Below are 17172 nucleotides of genomic sequence, written 5' to 3'. Positions count from 1 at the left end.
TGCCCTCCAATGCTAAATTTGTGATCCCTTGATGCCTCAAAACATGTCCTACCAACCGATCCCCTCTTCTAGTCAAGTTGTGCCACAAACTTCTCTTCTCCCCAATCCTATTCAATACCTCCTATTCACTTATATTTGAAAAATGTGCTAAAGGTGACAGTTTCACCACAAAAAGTAAAAGTAATTTTTATGTCATTATGATCTATCTGCACAATGAAATTTTGTTGGCTGTTTTCACCTGTCTACTATCTGCTGTACAGTTTTCAGTTTTCATGTCATTCTACATTATTCTAACATAATTTTCTTTGAGTCTTTCATAACCTTGTTAAGCATCATTTTGTACTTTTCTAAATGCTGGTGAAATTTATCAATGACTCCATGAGTTTCTGAGATTTCATGGAGATTTCATTTTTGCATAACATTTACCAGCAACGAGTCAAGAGAATTTTCTGGGACTGCATGTAGGTTTTTATGTTTTGTCTGGAAATTATATATGAATGTAATGTACAAATATCCCTATAAAATGTATAATTTTTTCACATGTCTATACATTTCACCCAGTGTTTCCTTTCTTAGTAGCTGCCTGAAATGTTGTATGTTCTGACGCCTGACAGCTCTGACACTTGGTGGTGTCTGATTTTGGTTTGTGGACTAATGAACTATATCTAATAACCACTGCAGCCTGTAATGATGTTTCCAGCCTTATAATAATACTGTCTGAATTTACGAATACTTGATCCTCAATGATTTTGTTTGCTAAGTTTCTCTGGAAAACTTATAGTGTATGTAAATTATATGTCTCATACAAGACATTCAGTCTTAGCATGTCTTCAGAGTCCTTATTGAAGGCTCCAAGGATTATTATTGGTGCACTAAATTTTCAGCCCAGTTAAAGGGATTTTCCACTTTGCTGTATATAATGAGATGTTACACATCCATAATGGTTCTTCCTTGTGATTAAATACACAGAACAAAATGTACAAACAAATGAATGACTTTATGTTTAAACTGTGCAACATGTGCTGAGTTAAGTTATTAGTACACAAAATTAAATTCAGCATCTTCTATAGTGCAAATGACCCTGTCGTCATTCTTGCCATGATATTCACTTCATCAGTCATAGAACTGATTGTGAAGCACTTCTATTCAGTGACCTCTTATGGTTTGAAAATGGGACTGAGTGTGAATCTAGGTTTTGAATGATTGCATTTGAGAAAATATTCTTATTCCATTACCACTGGTATTCAATGATTCTACAAATTTGGTCATGAAATAAATTCTTGGTCATGAAAGCTAATCAGTTGTTGCAGGTTTCTCAAGGATATTTTCTGCGTATTTCAGCCCGTGTGTTGTTGCAGAGTAATTGCATTTGACACTTCTTGGCAGATTAAAACTGTGTGCCAGACTGAGACTTGAACTCGGGACCTTTGCCTTTCATGGTAGAGCACTTGCCCGTGAAAGGCAAATGTCCCGAGTTCGAGTCTCGGTCCGGCACACAGTTTTAATCTGCCAGGAAGTTTCATATCAGTGCACACTCTGCTGCAGAGTGCACATTTCATTCTGGTAATTGCATTTCATTTGATTTTTTCACTTAGCTTTGGATCTCTATTTCATGGAAAATGTTTTTATAACAGGGCACTTGTCTGTAGTATGCACAGTGCGTGTTGCCTAGAAACAAATTATTTACTTTCACTCACTTCCTGTTGACAACAGCAATGTCCTCTTCCCTCTTCACCCTCAAGCCTGTATTCAGTAGTGTTTGATTTGGCCTCAGGTTTATTTTTTGGCAGTATTAGTTGTGCATTAACACTGATACATGGAAGTGTGGATAGGTTTACCGATGAAGAGTTGTACATCATATATGATTTCACTTAATACAAAGGAAGAGTGACTCAGTTATGCCATTCTGAGCTGTTCCTGTGGGAATGGCAACCACATCAAGATACTTTTGCATCTGTGGATTGTTGTATTACTTTATGTTTTGTGTTGCAGATTTTGTGATTGTATATTACAGGCATTTTACTGTTGTATTCGCACATATACAAAGGTGATTGGAGTAACAAACAAATAAGTCATAATTACTTCATTATGGTGTAATGAGTCACCAGAGAGACCAATTATCCATTATACCAAAATCCTTAGAAAGTATCCACAAACAACCTCCAAACTTTTTATGTTGGAGTTTGGTAGAATCCATTTTCTTTATGTGTAAAAATAGAGAAATTCATTTTCCAAAATATTTAATCCAGGAACACTATATGTATTGAGATCTAACATGTCATGACCCTCCAACTCTTTGTTACATATAATATTTATATAATATTTGTAAAATATAATATTTCACCCTGTAGAGTCCATTTTCTTAATGTATAAAAATAAAGAACTTCTTTTTCCAAAATATTTAATCAAAGAATGCTGCATATATTGATATCTATCATGTCATGACCCTCCAACCCTTCGTAAAATATAATATTTCACTATGTGTTCAAGGATTTACGAAAAAAGCAACAACATTGCAACAACATTTTATTTGGAGGACCCTTTAACAGAAATGAATACTTACCCCTGTGGCTGCTGTGAATATAGACTCCTCATCCAAATCACCACCGCTTGTTGGTGTACCCCATACATCATCACCTGATGTTTCACATTCTTCACCAGAAGATGTAGCTGTGAGTTCATGAGTGCACATCTCAGCTTGCTGAGACTGTTCCTCTGTTGCTGGTCGCAGATACCTGTATATTCAAAAATTTCTGTCTAGCAAAAGTGATGCGGGTCTCATTACACTTTGAGCATGCTGTAACTAGTATCAGATGTATCAAGTAAGTGTCTTCCCACAAAGGAACTAAATTAATATTAGATTGCCATTAGAAGCACATCATTAGTTGTACTTTAAATATGGTGAATTTTTATTACACTGCTTTGATATGTCCTTTGACATAAACTGAATGCTGGACAAATGTAATCATGAAACTAATTAATCACAATGATTGATTTACAATATATAAATAGATTTATTCATATGCAATAAGTAAAGAAAGCCACAGTAATGTCATAAATGCTTGTAGTATGTAGTCAATATTACAAACATTAAAGAAATAACACTAAATCAATGTGTAAAGAATGGGAAAGGTAAATGGTCATGGCTTTGTTCAAGAAATCATCCAAGCAGGTGAATGAAATTATTGAGGAAATCCACAGAAAACATAAAATAGGATCAGTTTGTTCCCAAAACCTAGGCCATAATCTTCACTAGAAGATGGAAAGAGTGACACTTGTTGAAACATTACACAATTTTAATGAACTCACATGGCTGGAAAACCTAGAGCATTACATTAGTCGAACTCACTGAGAATAACAAAAATATCAGATAATGCATTGTTTGTGGAGACAATTTTGTAATGGTCAGCATATTGTTTATAATGAAGAGTCCACAGTGCAATTATCTCTCATAGATATTGGTGCAACGGAGCAGGTATAGCGGAACACTTTGTAGAATCTTGTTTTTCTGTCTATCCATTAATGGATGTTGGTGATCACATTATGCATCTTTTTTCTATGAACTGCAGTATGTAATAGTTGATCTACACTTAGTAATCCTGTCCACCACTTTTGTTTATCTAACCAGGATATTTTTCTTTTCCCTTTCCTTCTTTTACCTCCTGACCTTCCCTTCTGTTATCAACTACAGCAGTATATATGTGGTGTTCCATATGATATTTTCTAGGTATGCAGTTTTTCTTCTTTTAAACATAGTTCATATTTCTTGCTGTTTGCACATTCATCACTATACTTTGGTTTTAGATATTCTTGTAGTGGAATAATAATTTAATACTACAGAACTAAGAAGGAATTTTGCATCATCATCCTATTGATAATTGTATGAAATTATAAACAAGTACCAGCTTACCAGCTGTTTTGGAATTTTTGTTCCAGGTATATGCCAAAGAACCTTAAACCCAAACAAAAATTGAATGCAAGGAGAATACAAACATGTCTGCACTAGCACCAAGAATGTGCCAATAGGGTCTTGGAGAGAACTGATGATGAAAAGGAGGAAAAGATAATATATTGTTGCAGGCCACAAGATGGAATAGTAGGCTTGCAGGAAATTGACCACTATGGTAACTATGTGAGATCAAACATTTTATTAATGTAATTTAGCTCAAGTGAGTGAGGCCACCAACAGTATTTCCAGTGGCAGCAGAATTTTCTTGTAACAACTATAAGGTGTAATGAATGGCAGAGGTGATATGATAGTCTAGGCAAATCTCAACCCACAGAATGAAGTTTTTCAGTTGAATATTATATGAAAGCAATGATGGAAATTTGATTTTGTGGAAGTTTCTTCACACATCAGTTTGCTGGTTTTGTCTACCTAGATAAAACAAGATTCATTACTGAACCAACATTGTCATTCTATATGTGTCCCTGATGACTAGGCAAGACACTCTTCAAAAATTTTCTGGCTATGGCAAGCAGTTAAAGAAATTTGATCAGACTATGGATGCTGTCACAGGCTATAATTCCTCAGTGATTTTTGTTTTAAGGGCATTTGGCCTTGGCCCAAGGCATATTTATTTGCCTGAAATTTCATCTCCAATGCTAGTGACATCATCAAAGGTTATAAAGACACAGGTAGTAGTAGGCAAATTAAACAAGTACAGCAAACTGAACTGTTTGTGTGTTGACACTAAGGCCCACAACTTGTCTAATTTCAGTCATTCTTAATTTCTGTTAAAGTTATTTTGTGCTGTTAGGTACCTATGGCCTCTGTGTTCATCCTAGCATAGTAATGATTGGATTTCACTAAAACCATTGCATTGGAGCAATGAATTTTGTTTAGTAACTTGTTGATTGAGCTTGTGGTTAGCCACTGTTTGACAGTAACCATTAATGTGAGCAGACAATTGGTTGGTTGTCATACTCATTTATAATGATGCTGAGTCACTAAAACCTAGTGGTGGGTAGTTCACATTGATGGCAGGTTTGTTTATGTTACTGGAACAAATGTAGAATATTTGTCTCTGTAGCAGCTGGGCAGTATTTTGTCTGTCTGTAAAGGCTCTGGTGAAGTCCAGACCATTAAGATGCTGCAGTGAATATGAACTACATAAAGGGTCTAAGATACTGAATAGAGAAGAAGAATTCTTGTACATAGCCTGTTAACAGGTTGGCTGGGAGGGTACCACATACATACCCATCACACTTTTGCTAATTTGTTTTTGAATTTGTCTTTCAAGCAAAACTTAATTATGATGTAGAATGCCATTGATCAAAAGGAGGTGGTGGATATTGTCTCAGGAGGATTATGGGAGAGGCAGAATTCTATGCTAGCTAGAATATTGACATGGAATAGCCACAGGCACAATCAGAGAAAGTGATTACTGTCCTGGAGATAGGAAAGGGAAGTGCAGACATTGACTGGTAATAATGATATAAAATGTTGTTGCACATTTTGATAATTAGTAGAAAGATGGAGTTGGCTTTGTAGAGCTTTTGGATTAGGTAAAATGTGGATGATCTGGGTTGCAAGTATGAGGAGTGAAAGGGATTCAAATGTCAGATTTTGGAATAGATCTTATGCTTAAAGGAGCAGTTGAAGATATGCTGGCTTGTAATGTTGGGACCATAGTGGCTGGGTTTATAATTGGAGGTTTCAGAAAGCTGGAAGACTCCTCAATACATTTGACAATGATATTGGTGGGATCTTTGCCTGTGAGAAGAGTGATACGCTCAGAGTTTCCAGACTTTAGCTGCCAGAGACTGTGGTCATGTGTGAGTGCATTGTGTTTGGATGAGTGTGTGTGGGTGTGTATGTTGTCTGTTTTTGACAAAGGCCATGTTGGCTGAAAGCTAACTTTCATATAGTCTTTTTGTTGTGCCTTTCTGCAACTCAGCATCTCTGCTATATGGTGAGTAGCAACTATCCTTTTCATTATATTGTCAAGTGAAAAGAGTTTTGTGGCAATATTCTTAGTTAATAAGTGAAAAGTCAGATATAGTTGTTGTATGCACTTATATTGTAACATGAGTAGTATTAAGAAATGAATTCTCAAGTATATACGATGATGCAAAACACTATTGTACAGAGACTGGGGCCAGTGATTAAGATTAATTGATATGAAAAGAGATGCCATAGTGTCATGACTAAGAGTTGCAGTCGATCCTCACACTTTCCCAGAATGGTTCCTACCCGATGCCACTCTCCAACAATCATCACGGAATAATTGGTCTGAAGATGATCTTACACAGATCAAATCCGGTCACATTTTAAAATGAAACTAAATTATTTTACATGGCCAAGACTGTTTTAGTTAAAATTTTTAATAAAGCTTAGTTTTCTCATAAATGAAGTTTTGACAGAATAAAACAAAACGGTCTTTTTGTCATTGTCTGTAATCTTGTAAAGTTCTTGGCTTTTGAAGATGATCCTATTTTTACTTAGGAGGCAGGAACATTGTGGAGTTAATTCTGTTGGTTAGATCTGGTCATAACACATAACAGAAAACAGAGGTGACATTAATAGACTGTAACACAAGAGAAGCTCTAAACTCTGAGTAGGGTGAGCAAAACCTAATCATAGTTTCACCCACAGTTTCAACTGTCACAATAGTAATATTACAGTTGTACCTAATGCCATTATTGTGTGATTTCACAACTATTAGTACTATTGCTACTACTTCTGCTGCTGCTGCTACTACTATTACTGCTGCTACTACTACTAGTATTGACTACAAGTAATACTGCTGCTGCTGTAGTTATGTTATTGAACTGGTAACACCTGTCTATTTTCATTTATAATGAAAAATACTTACAAAGAAAACTTCAAAAATACAGCTGAACAGGGGCGAGTGAGGAGGCAAAGGTCCTATTTTTGAAAAATAAATGAGTAATAAACAAAAAATATTTTAATAGACACAGTGATTACTGTTTTATGATGTCATTTTGTCTACTGCCCCACCAGACATGAATTATTTGAGGGAAACCATTTTGTCCATTCACATGATACTAGAAACAAAGAAAATTTTATACTCCTCACCCACCGCCTCAGACTGTATACCCAGGAGCCTGAATACATGGGAATGAAAATCTGTAATAAATTAAAAGGGAACAAGTTGATCCAGACGAATTTAGGTTAACTTAAAAGAAAGCTGTATGAGGTACTGACACTGAGGTGTTACTACTCAGTGTATGAATTCATGCAGGACGAACTGGAAATTTGAGCTGGATACGATGTGTTACACGTTCCAAGAAATATCCTTATAGTGTTATTATTTATTATAGTGCTATTATTTATTAATGTAAAAATCATCATAACTGCTTTATAAATTTTTGACATGACTCCTGTACGCAAACCAAATGGATTGCAAATGTACATCATGAGATGAATAAAAAAAAAAAAAAAAAAAAAAAAAAAAAAAACATAAAAAACTGTGATTTCTACATAAAGACCTTTTACAGACTATCACATAAATAACCAGTCCTTTTTTTAATAGACACTGTTGTTTTATGCATGGTCACCTGGTGCCCATATATCACTCAATATAATAGTTTAATTTCATTCTGCTATATTGTTAATGATCTTTATCTGTACTCTATTCAGATATTTAATCAGGTAACACTAGGGAGAAAAAAATATGAGTGACTAAAGCAAGTCAAAGATAAGAGGCAATGATGTATTGGCAGAATACCAGAAAGTAGCAGCTCTTATGTAGTGGAAACTGCTTGCAAAACAGATGTGAAACATATTCAGTACTTCTGTTTCATGATGTAGACAGTTAATGGACTGTATTAGGGACTGCTGTTGGAGAAATAGAGATAGGCATTGTAAATGCTTTCATTCCATATAGTGGTGGATATAAAACTTATCCTGATGTTAAAAGCCTCTAAAAATTATTTCTAGCTGACTACATAAAAAGTGGTAATGGCAATGTTAAAAGAACAATATTTCTAATGTTATATCCAAGAAAGGACATTAACAGTATTCATGTATTTCATAGTTTCATGAATATAATGTGATTTTTGAAATCATTGTTCCTAACTTAACTTGAAAATATTCCATATTCAGCAGTAAAATATTTCTATCATTACAATCCATAAAATTTATCATCATTGAAAGCTTTATAAAGTTTTAGTACAGTACACAAGCTAAAAGTAACCTGTCAAGCAGAGATGAGGCACGTGAGTTTTCACCCAACCTCTCAATCAAAGACATTTTCTCAGCCATAAAGGAACTGGCACGGGATGTCCATCCGCGCATTGGAGGAGTAATGGATTCCAGTTGTGGCTGAGGCTTGATTTCATAGTCTGAGTCCACTCGATGAATTTGAGCAACTGCAAATTAATATCTTTAGCTATTATATCTGTCATACAAGCTTTGTGTTGAATGTGTGTAACTGAACTTTTGTTTCCAATTAGGTCTAGACAATAAACTAACAGAAACAAACCAGAATAAATAACATTTATTTTGAATATTTTGTATGCAATTTTCAGACAATGGAAAATCTAGGATGTATGTCATTTTCTATTATTTCAGTTTAGGAATTTCATTCTATGTGTTTCTGTATCATATGTGTAGGTTTGTAAATGAATAATAAAATATTACAGTTACAACAAATAAATGGCATCATTCTTATAACAATGGAAATACTTAACAGAATAAAAACAATAATATCCTCAAAGACAATCATTCTCTATGTAGTGAATGTTTTAAACAGTTTATAGGAACATGAATAACATAGTATCTCAGTTGTCAATCTTGCACAGCTGGACAATGTGGTTCATCTCTTCCAGTTTTTGTGTGATTATGTAATGAAAGGAGTACTCCTTCACGGCTGGTTGGTGAGTGTGGTTTGAGTATTAGGAACAAGGGAGGATATAGCATGAGAGACTTTATGGACAAGGTTTGGATGTGTAGTGACTGTCTTTAAAGGCACCAGTACCCTGTTATTACACAATACTATCCTGGACTCGAACACCTGAACCACATTTTCCATTTAGGCTTCAGCTACCTTTCATAGAACTTTGAGACTGTAAAATTCTCCTTAAAATCACTCCTACCCCTTTGTGAATTCCAATACCACATAGTTCATGTTATGTGAAAGACTTGTCCTAAGCATCCACACATCATGCAATACACCAGTGCTGTCACTGACATATACTATCTTATCAGTCATACAGACACCAGTAAAACGGCCATATCACATATCTCCATCACTGTACAAATTTTTATGTGGACATTACTACCAACCAACTGTCTACACATATAATTTACAATCAACAGACTATGGCCGAAGTCAGGTTGGATTTCAGAGTTGCAGATCATGCTGCCCAGCATAATATGGGAGACATTAGTGGCTGCTTTAACATCCTAGTTGTGTGATTCCAAGGCACAGGCCTCGCTTTCTATGTATTTTCTGTAAATGTCTACACTAAACAGCAATTTAAATAACCATCATTTAAGTTCAGCTTGCAAAATGGGGCAGTTGAATACTTAATGATCCAGGTGATGCAAAAAGCCAGAAAACTGGACAGGGACAAGAATTGTCAGTCTTTGGGCTAAACAAATTTTGTGTCATAGAATAATATGAAGAGCTCATGTAAGTCTTTGTTTGTATGATATGTTCTTTATTTGTCAGTTTTTGGCACTGAGTGGTGAAATGGTTGATGCCCTCATGGGCAAATTAAATGGGACAGTGGGGATTTGGGCATTTAGTTTTGAGTTAGTGAGAAAGATAGTGTTAATTATGCATGTAGTATATTAGACTTCAAATTGTAAAATACTTAACTTTTAGTATCATATTGTATTAATGAATATATGATCAAATGGGCATCAAACAACATTCATGACTGGACTGAGCATTTCTTGGTAGGGCAGATGCATCATATTTTATTGAGTGGGAAGTCACTGACAGACACAGAAGTAGCTTCAGGTATTCTCCAGCAAAGTGTGTTGGCACCTTACTTTTCATGTTGCCTGTGACATGGCAGGCAATATTAATAGTAAGACCAGTTTTTTGCAGAGAATGCAGTTATCTAAAATGAAATAATGTCTGAAAACTCTGCACAAATATTCTGTCAGGAGTTGACAACATGACAATGTGGTGCAAAGACTGGCAAATTGCTCTAACATTCAGAAATGTAAAACTGTGTGCTTCCCAAAATGCAAAAACATAGTATACTATGTATAAAATATCAATGAGACATAAATGAACTGGTAAAACATTCCACAGGTGTGCTGGTGGCTCATAGGATCCTAAGGACACAATATTTCAGCAATCAGACATGTCGCCATTGTCGTTAGCAGGGGTTTGGAGAGGCTAGCATTGGTGTCTGTGGTAGGATTGATGAAAGTGCTCTGTCTACGATACTGACCAGATTGTTTTGTTTGCAGAGAGCCTTTTTAATTAAACTCAGTACTAGTTCCCAAGCCTGGCTGAGATTATAGCTACAATCTTGGTTGATGAGATCATCCCTGATGCAACTTTCTATGGCCTCTCTAATAATGCTGTCCCAGTATTTAGAAGTCTGTATCATGATCTTAGTATGGTCGTACTCCATTGCATAATTCTCAGACGAACAGTGCTCTGTGACTGCTGACTTGTTGGGATACGTCTGTTGAATGTACAGTCTTAGACATAAAAACTGACCGACGGCCGGCCGCCACAGAGACTAAGTCCGAGTCGTTCACCTAAGATGGCCAATAAAACTGACCGCCCCTGACAACTCTAAGTCCGGCTATATGAACAACCTGGCAACACTGTAAGATGCAGAAGTGTTAGGAGGAAATATTGTCTACTTCCGAGATGTTTTCGGATGGTGTGAGCCCGTGGTCTAGTGGTTGCCGGCACAGTAGCTCAGTGTGTTCAGTCAGAGGGTTAGCAGCCCTCTGTAATAAAAAAAAAAACTGAGTTAATCGATCAACAACGGTACGGCCGAGCGGTCCTAGGCGCTTCAGTCTGGAACCGCGCGACCGCTACGGACGCAGGTTCGAATCCTGCCTCGGGCATGGATGTGTGTGATGTCCTTAGGTTAGTTAGGTTTAAGTAGTTCTAAGTTCTACGGGACTGATGACCTCAGATGTTAAGACCCGTAGTGCTCAGAGCCATTTGATCAACAACGAACTTAAACGGATGTCTTACGACGTCCGCCCCGAGCAGATGCAACGAACGAATGAAAACAAAACTATCCGGCACGGTAGCTCAGCGTGTTCGGTCAGAGAGCCGGTTGGCCCCTGTAATAAAATAACTGAGTGGAAGCATCAACCACCGAACTTGGACAGGATGTCTTGCGACGTCCACAACGACCAAACACAACGATCAACAACGAACAAATTGGAGAAAAAAGTGGTAATCGTCGTGCATTCTAAATTTATAGTCGCCTGTTCGCGTCCAACTGTAATTTTTTTTTTTTATTACATTTCGGTCTAAAGTTATGAGTCTGATTGAGCATCGAAGATAATTCGCTTAACATTCTACCCACCAGCAATAACAAGTATTCCCGAAACAATTCCGCAGTACAGCTCGCGGCTGCGTCGCAATCATAACAGTTTACACTCGAGCGATTCCTCGCGCTGCAACGGCTACCGGCCACCGGCCAGACGCCACCTGCCGTCTGAAATCCGGCGCCGCCCATGTAAACGCGGCGCCACGCTGTCAGCGTATGTGTATCAACTGTCATTTTCGAATTTGAAGTTCTAGTTATCATCTTGCAGTTAAGCATTGGATTTTGCATACTTGAAAATCATGAACTACAGTTAAGCATTGTAAAATTGAGTCGCAAGTGGAAAAAGGTGTAACATCTGCAAAACAACGTTTACTTTTGGTATAACAGAGGGGTGAATGCAGAGGAGGCAACTAGAAAGATTTGAACAGTGTTTGGAATGAGTGCTTTTGGGAAAAATACGCCAGAAAAAGATATTCTTGTTTCAATAAAGATCGTTCTGGCATGAATGATTTTCCACATTAAGGAAGTCTCGACTACTGATGTATATGATAGATTACAATTTTACCATCATGCAACAATTGCATTCAACAGGGAAAGTTCAGAAGTCTGGTGTAGGAGTACTGCATGCTCTATTTCGAAACAACAAAAATCAACGGAGTGACTATTATTGAACGTCATCGGGTCGCTCATTGAGCATTCCTATGCAGTACTGTTAGTGGTGACGTGTTATGATGCCTTTATCTTTGACTTCCTAAGAAGAAATGAGAGGCTGAGCCCCATCAAAAGACGTAAACTCGAGCAAAGAGTAGTGTGAACATAATATTTTACATCTGATAGCTCCAAAAGTGTGTTTTAGGCTACGAATTCTGCCCCAAGGGTTGTGTGCAACACAGCTGGAATTTGTTGATAACAACTGAGACACCTTTCGGTCGCAGTGTAAGAAAATCGAGCAACAAAACTGCATCACCTGTGCTACTGCATGATAACGCACTCTGTTGATTTGAGAAACAAAACTATCCAGGAGTTGAAATGAAAATTGTCTCTCAGGCACTTGTATTGACAAGCACTTGTCCCTCTCTTCATATATTCGTAAAATTTTACCTTTCCCGCTCTTGATCGATCACCCATCAAGGCAATTCATTTCTAGACAAAACTACTCTTAAAACTACACTGGTTTAATGCCATTGTTAGAACCAGTGGGTTTCTACGGGCTTACAATTTGTAAACACCTTTAGCTTTGTCAGATTGTTTTAGATATCGTGAAAGAAAATTCTGCTGCTGATTAATTTCTCTTTGATGATTACTGTTGCGTTTAGTAAACTAATGGAAAATGCAATTAAAATATTCACTGTACTAATACAAATTAAATTCAGCTTACTACAGAAACATCACGACGGCAATCTTAATGAAGCATCAAGTTCAAAAATGGTTCAAATGACTCTGAGCACTATGGGACTTAACTTCTGAGGTCATTAGTCCCCTACAACTTAGAACTAGTTAAACCTAAATAACCTAAGGACATCACACACATCCATGCCCGAGGCAGGATTCGAACCTGCGACCGTAGTGATTGCGCGGTTCCAGACTGTAGCGAAGCATTAAGTGTCTGTAAGACGATTGGGCCTATTTTATCACGAATTAGTAGGATATTACCGACATTTGACTTCGAAAAGATTTGTATTTACTTCACTTCCTGTATCATTCGCAAGCATTATGAAAATGTGGCAATTCATAGATAAAATTATGTAATCACAACAACAAAAAATATGCCGGTAGAGAACAAAAGTGGCATTATGAAATTGGCAGTACCGTAGGTTTTTCGCTCTGACACTAAGGGTTACTGAAAGTAGCATGACGAATTTTGCTCGAGTGTTTTCTTACGATTCCCTTATTGAGTTTAGATCTGCCTGCTTGTAGCTCTGCTACAATGGAATTAAAAATCTGGCATTCAGCGAGTCAAGAAAGGCGAACGAAGGCAGCCAAGCATGTTACCTGAGAAATGGTTTTTTCCTAAAGTGGGAAGACATCGTTTTGAGGTTGAATTGTTGGCAAATGTCAGTCAGACGTGTGCCGTTGGACTAAGTGTTTCGGTGTGTTGAATTTGTACCAATGATTTCTCTATAGGTATTTTTTTGTCCCAAATAGAGAGTTGAGGTCCCCCTTTAGTATTTTCACGTCCTCTTGCTGAATTTTGCTCATAGTATTTTCGAGTCTGTTCCAGAATTTCTCGACATTTTCGGTGTTTTTCTTATTTTCGGTCTTGGTGGGGCCATGTGCATTGATGAGTGTATATTTTTTACTGGGGCTCTCAATGAGCATAGTCATAAGTCGATTGTTGATGGATGTGATTTCTTTGACAGAGTTGACGATAGATCTGTGTTCGAGAAACGCCATTCCGAAGATTGGTACGCCTTCCGCTACCTTTTGTTGTATTTTGCTCTTGAAGATGCAATGGCTTCCGTAATGCAAGGTTTCATTGTCAGTTAGTCGTGGTTCTTGAAGAGCAAGGATGAGAATTTTTTGTCGGTCGATTTCTTATGTGAGATTATTTAGTTTTCGTATTTGGATCAATGTATCGATGTTTAGTTTTCAAATGCGTGTTTTCTGCTTGTAGGGAAATTTACCAGTGATCTTCGATATTCTCTGCCGTGCTAACCTGGACTCTCCAGAATCCGAAAATCCAACTGCCGCCTGTCGACAGCCGGGTTGTGTACCACCTGGGGTAAAGCTGACTTTTCCTGCACAGTTTATGATTGTTTGTGTTTCATTGGTTTGGCCTGGGTGGTTCCAGGACCGGACAAGACCAGAGGGTGTTGCAGCCTTTGGAAGCAAATATTTTCAGCCGAGCTCATTGAGCTAAGAGACGGTTCACTCAGACGTGTCTGGATTTAAGGTTCAACAGATTGAGTAGCCGTTCAGGGTTGTGTTAGTATTTGGTTCGCCCCAAGTATTTGATTTCCTCGGTACCACCTATATGGAGGAGCGTTTCCGCTATCGTCCAAACGGAATTTTTATTATTGTTATTGTCATTATGTCATCAGAAAATCCGATATGTTGTATCTTCTGACCACTGAAATAGACGTGTATTGTTCGATTCAGTATTTCCATCACCTAAATATGGGTTATAATTACGTTACATTGCTGCTAGTAGACGTATTTCTCACTTTTTCTTAGACAGTTGCTACCTTTTACTCTATCATAGGAATTTATGTACGCAGCATTGTTGCAACAGAGACGTTCAAATTATCCGATTTATGTAATTTCATTTCGATACCAGATCGTTCTAATCGGATTCAACCAGTCAGTCTTAATGGGGATATCCGACTCTCATCATATCATCGGCTGGGTAAACCACATTCAAAAAATCTCATCCACTCGACGCCAACTGAGAAATTGGCTGGTGCATGTGTTGTTCAAAACACAGTAGTTGTCACGCTCACTGGAATCAAAGACTGTTTGTGTGTGTGTGTGGGGGGGGGGGGGGGGTTCGTGTTCACGCACAATCTGAATCAATACTATTAACATTAGAGAGACCGCCAACAATAAATATTGCATCAAATGTCACTGTAAAGTATTTTATTGCGATGGGAAGTTACAAACTGAATTGTTACCCAACCCACGTCCTGCATATTACGTTAAGTAAGATGTATTAACTCCATACTATCGTTAGCAGAGACAGTGCGCTCTTGTTGTCGAGGCTCGCAACAACGGCAGCGATTAGCAGTGCCCAATGCCGCCGCGATTTGTTTATGTTGGCTGAGCGTGGACAATACAGCAGACGCTTCGCCATAAACAGAAAGTCACCTTGGCTCTGACTGCAGTGAGCGGATATCACTGCCTGCGTGTTCTTATAATAACCAACGTGAGACTCTACTCACAGGTGCCATGGAGCAATTGCAACGGGTATCATGTCATTAGTCATCAGAATATTTACCAATGATGAAATGTCGACTCTATTTGAATCCCAAGAAAAAAGGAACGTTCTCACATAGGAATGTGAGGTGATATCAAAATTTACCCAACATACAAAAATTAACTGCAGGGCTTTCATGTATGCAGTAGTAGCACACAAGGAAATATTATGTCTTGGAAGCGTATATTTCATTTCCTCTTCTCATATTAACGTCCTTGTTTTAGTATGAAGTAGGAAAATAAACGCCGGCCGGAGTGGCCGTGCGGTTCTGGGCCCTACAGTCTGGAGCCGAGCGACCGCTACGGTCGCAGGTTCGAATCCTGCCTCTGGCATGGATGTGTGTGATGTCCTTAGGTTAGTTAGGTTTAATTAGTTCTAAGTTCTAGGCGACTGATGACCTCAGAAGTTAAGTCGCATAGTGCTCAGAGTCATTTGAGCCAGGAAAATAAAAAGTTTAGGGTTGTGAAGCATAATATGATACCAGATGCTTATCGTAGACACTACCGGAAACGCAAAAAGCAGGGAGCTGTCCATTCTTTTGTCCAACAGCCTGTTTCCTTTCATGCATTACTCCCGCTAGGAGATTCTTATTTAAGGACTTGTGGGCATCAAGTTCGTCAGCAGAATAGCAGTTGTGTTATTGTGCTAATTACGGTATGGAAAAAATGCAACCAAGACGAGTTCCCCTAGAGCAGTGAGGATATTTGCACATGTCTGTATTCAGCAATGACTGCAAGCTGCCACAACACTTCACAGAATCCTTGCGGCGGGCAGCACGACTGTGCGTGCACTTCAGACTTCATTCGGTAAGTCGTCAGGAGACGGATAGAAACGTCAAATTAACGACGCTTTCCGAGTCGTATTCAATCCAGAATGAGTTGTTGTTAAGGTAGTTGAGCGTTCTAGCAATTACACTTCTATGATTCCCATATGAGTATTCCGATAGCCAAAAGAACCCGTTAGTGTGAGACCATCGGGAACTACATTGATATCAAACTGCAGGAACTTGAGGCAATACGTAGATTCTTCTCTTCGCTGGGTGACCTATTACTGTTATTTAGGATTCTCTCCGTCCTAGTAGTAATGCAAACGGAACTTCAGAGGCGCTTTCCGCTATTCTTGACAAACATCAGTAACTTGTAATCACTGCGAGTCACAACTACGTGATGATAACGGTTCAGGTTGTCAGTAGTTGTGGTGGTGTTACGCAGTCAAACTGCGTACTTAAGTAAAGATAGTGTTGTGGCGTCGTCGCTTCTCTTTATGTGGCCTCAGCTTGAGTAATCCGATTTAACGAACGTAGTACTCCATTCGCGAGCTGCTAATGATACATTATGACCACGGAGATCATCGTGCGGGTATTACGTTAATTCTGCAATGAATTGCTTAACAAATATTACCCTCAGCTATGCAGCTGGAATGACTCATTACACAGGTACTCTATGTTGCACTTGGTTAAGTTATCACTTCGCTGCAATCCTGCTTCTACTGTTCGAAAATACTTGTATACTTCAAAAATGATTCAAATGGCTCTGGGCACTATGGGACTTAACTTCTGAGGTCATCAGTCCGCTAGAACTTAGAACTACTTAAACCTAACTAACCTAAGGACATCAGACACATCCATGCCCGAGACAGGATTCGAACCTACGACCGTGACGGTTGCGCGGTTCCAGACTGTAGCACCGAGAACCGCTCTGCCACCCCGGCTGGCATACTTGTATACTGACCATTCGTTATTTGATTAAATATGAACTACAATCTGATTCGCATATATATGACATGGGTTAGTGCCTGCACAAAGCAATGAC

General features: G+C 38.2%; 1 protein-coding gene across 1 annotated transcript in view; it reads right to left on the bottom strand.

The window, feature by feature from the left end:
* LOC124555588 overlaps nucleotides 1-17172 on the bottom strand; it is a 1059882-nt gene that overhangs the window by 92052 nt on the left and 950658 nt on the right. Inside the window, exons 19-20 of the mRNA XM_047129551.1 lie at nucleotides 8202-8337; nucleotides 2564-2735 (exon numbers count right to left, since the gene is read on the bottom strand). Coding sequence (XP_046985507.1) covers nucleotides 2564-2735; nucleotides 8202-8337 — 308 coding nt within the window. The remainder of the gene's footprint in view (nucleotides 1-2563; nucleotides 2736-8201; nucleotides 8338-17172) is intronic.

This window comes from Schistocerca americana, chromosome X, assembly GCF_021461395.2.
Source record: "Schistocerca americana isolate TAMUIC-IGC-003095 chromosome X, iqSchAmer2.1, whole genome shotgun sequence".
In the NCBI taxonomy this organism is placed as follows: domain Eukaryota; kingdom Metazoa; phylum Arthropoda; class Insecta; order Orthoptera; family Acrididae; genus Schistocerca; species Schistocerca americana.
Note: the sequence above shows the minus strand (reverse complement) of the source record. Positions and strands in the feature narration are given on the sequence as shown.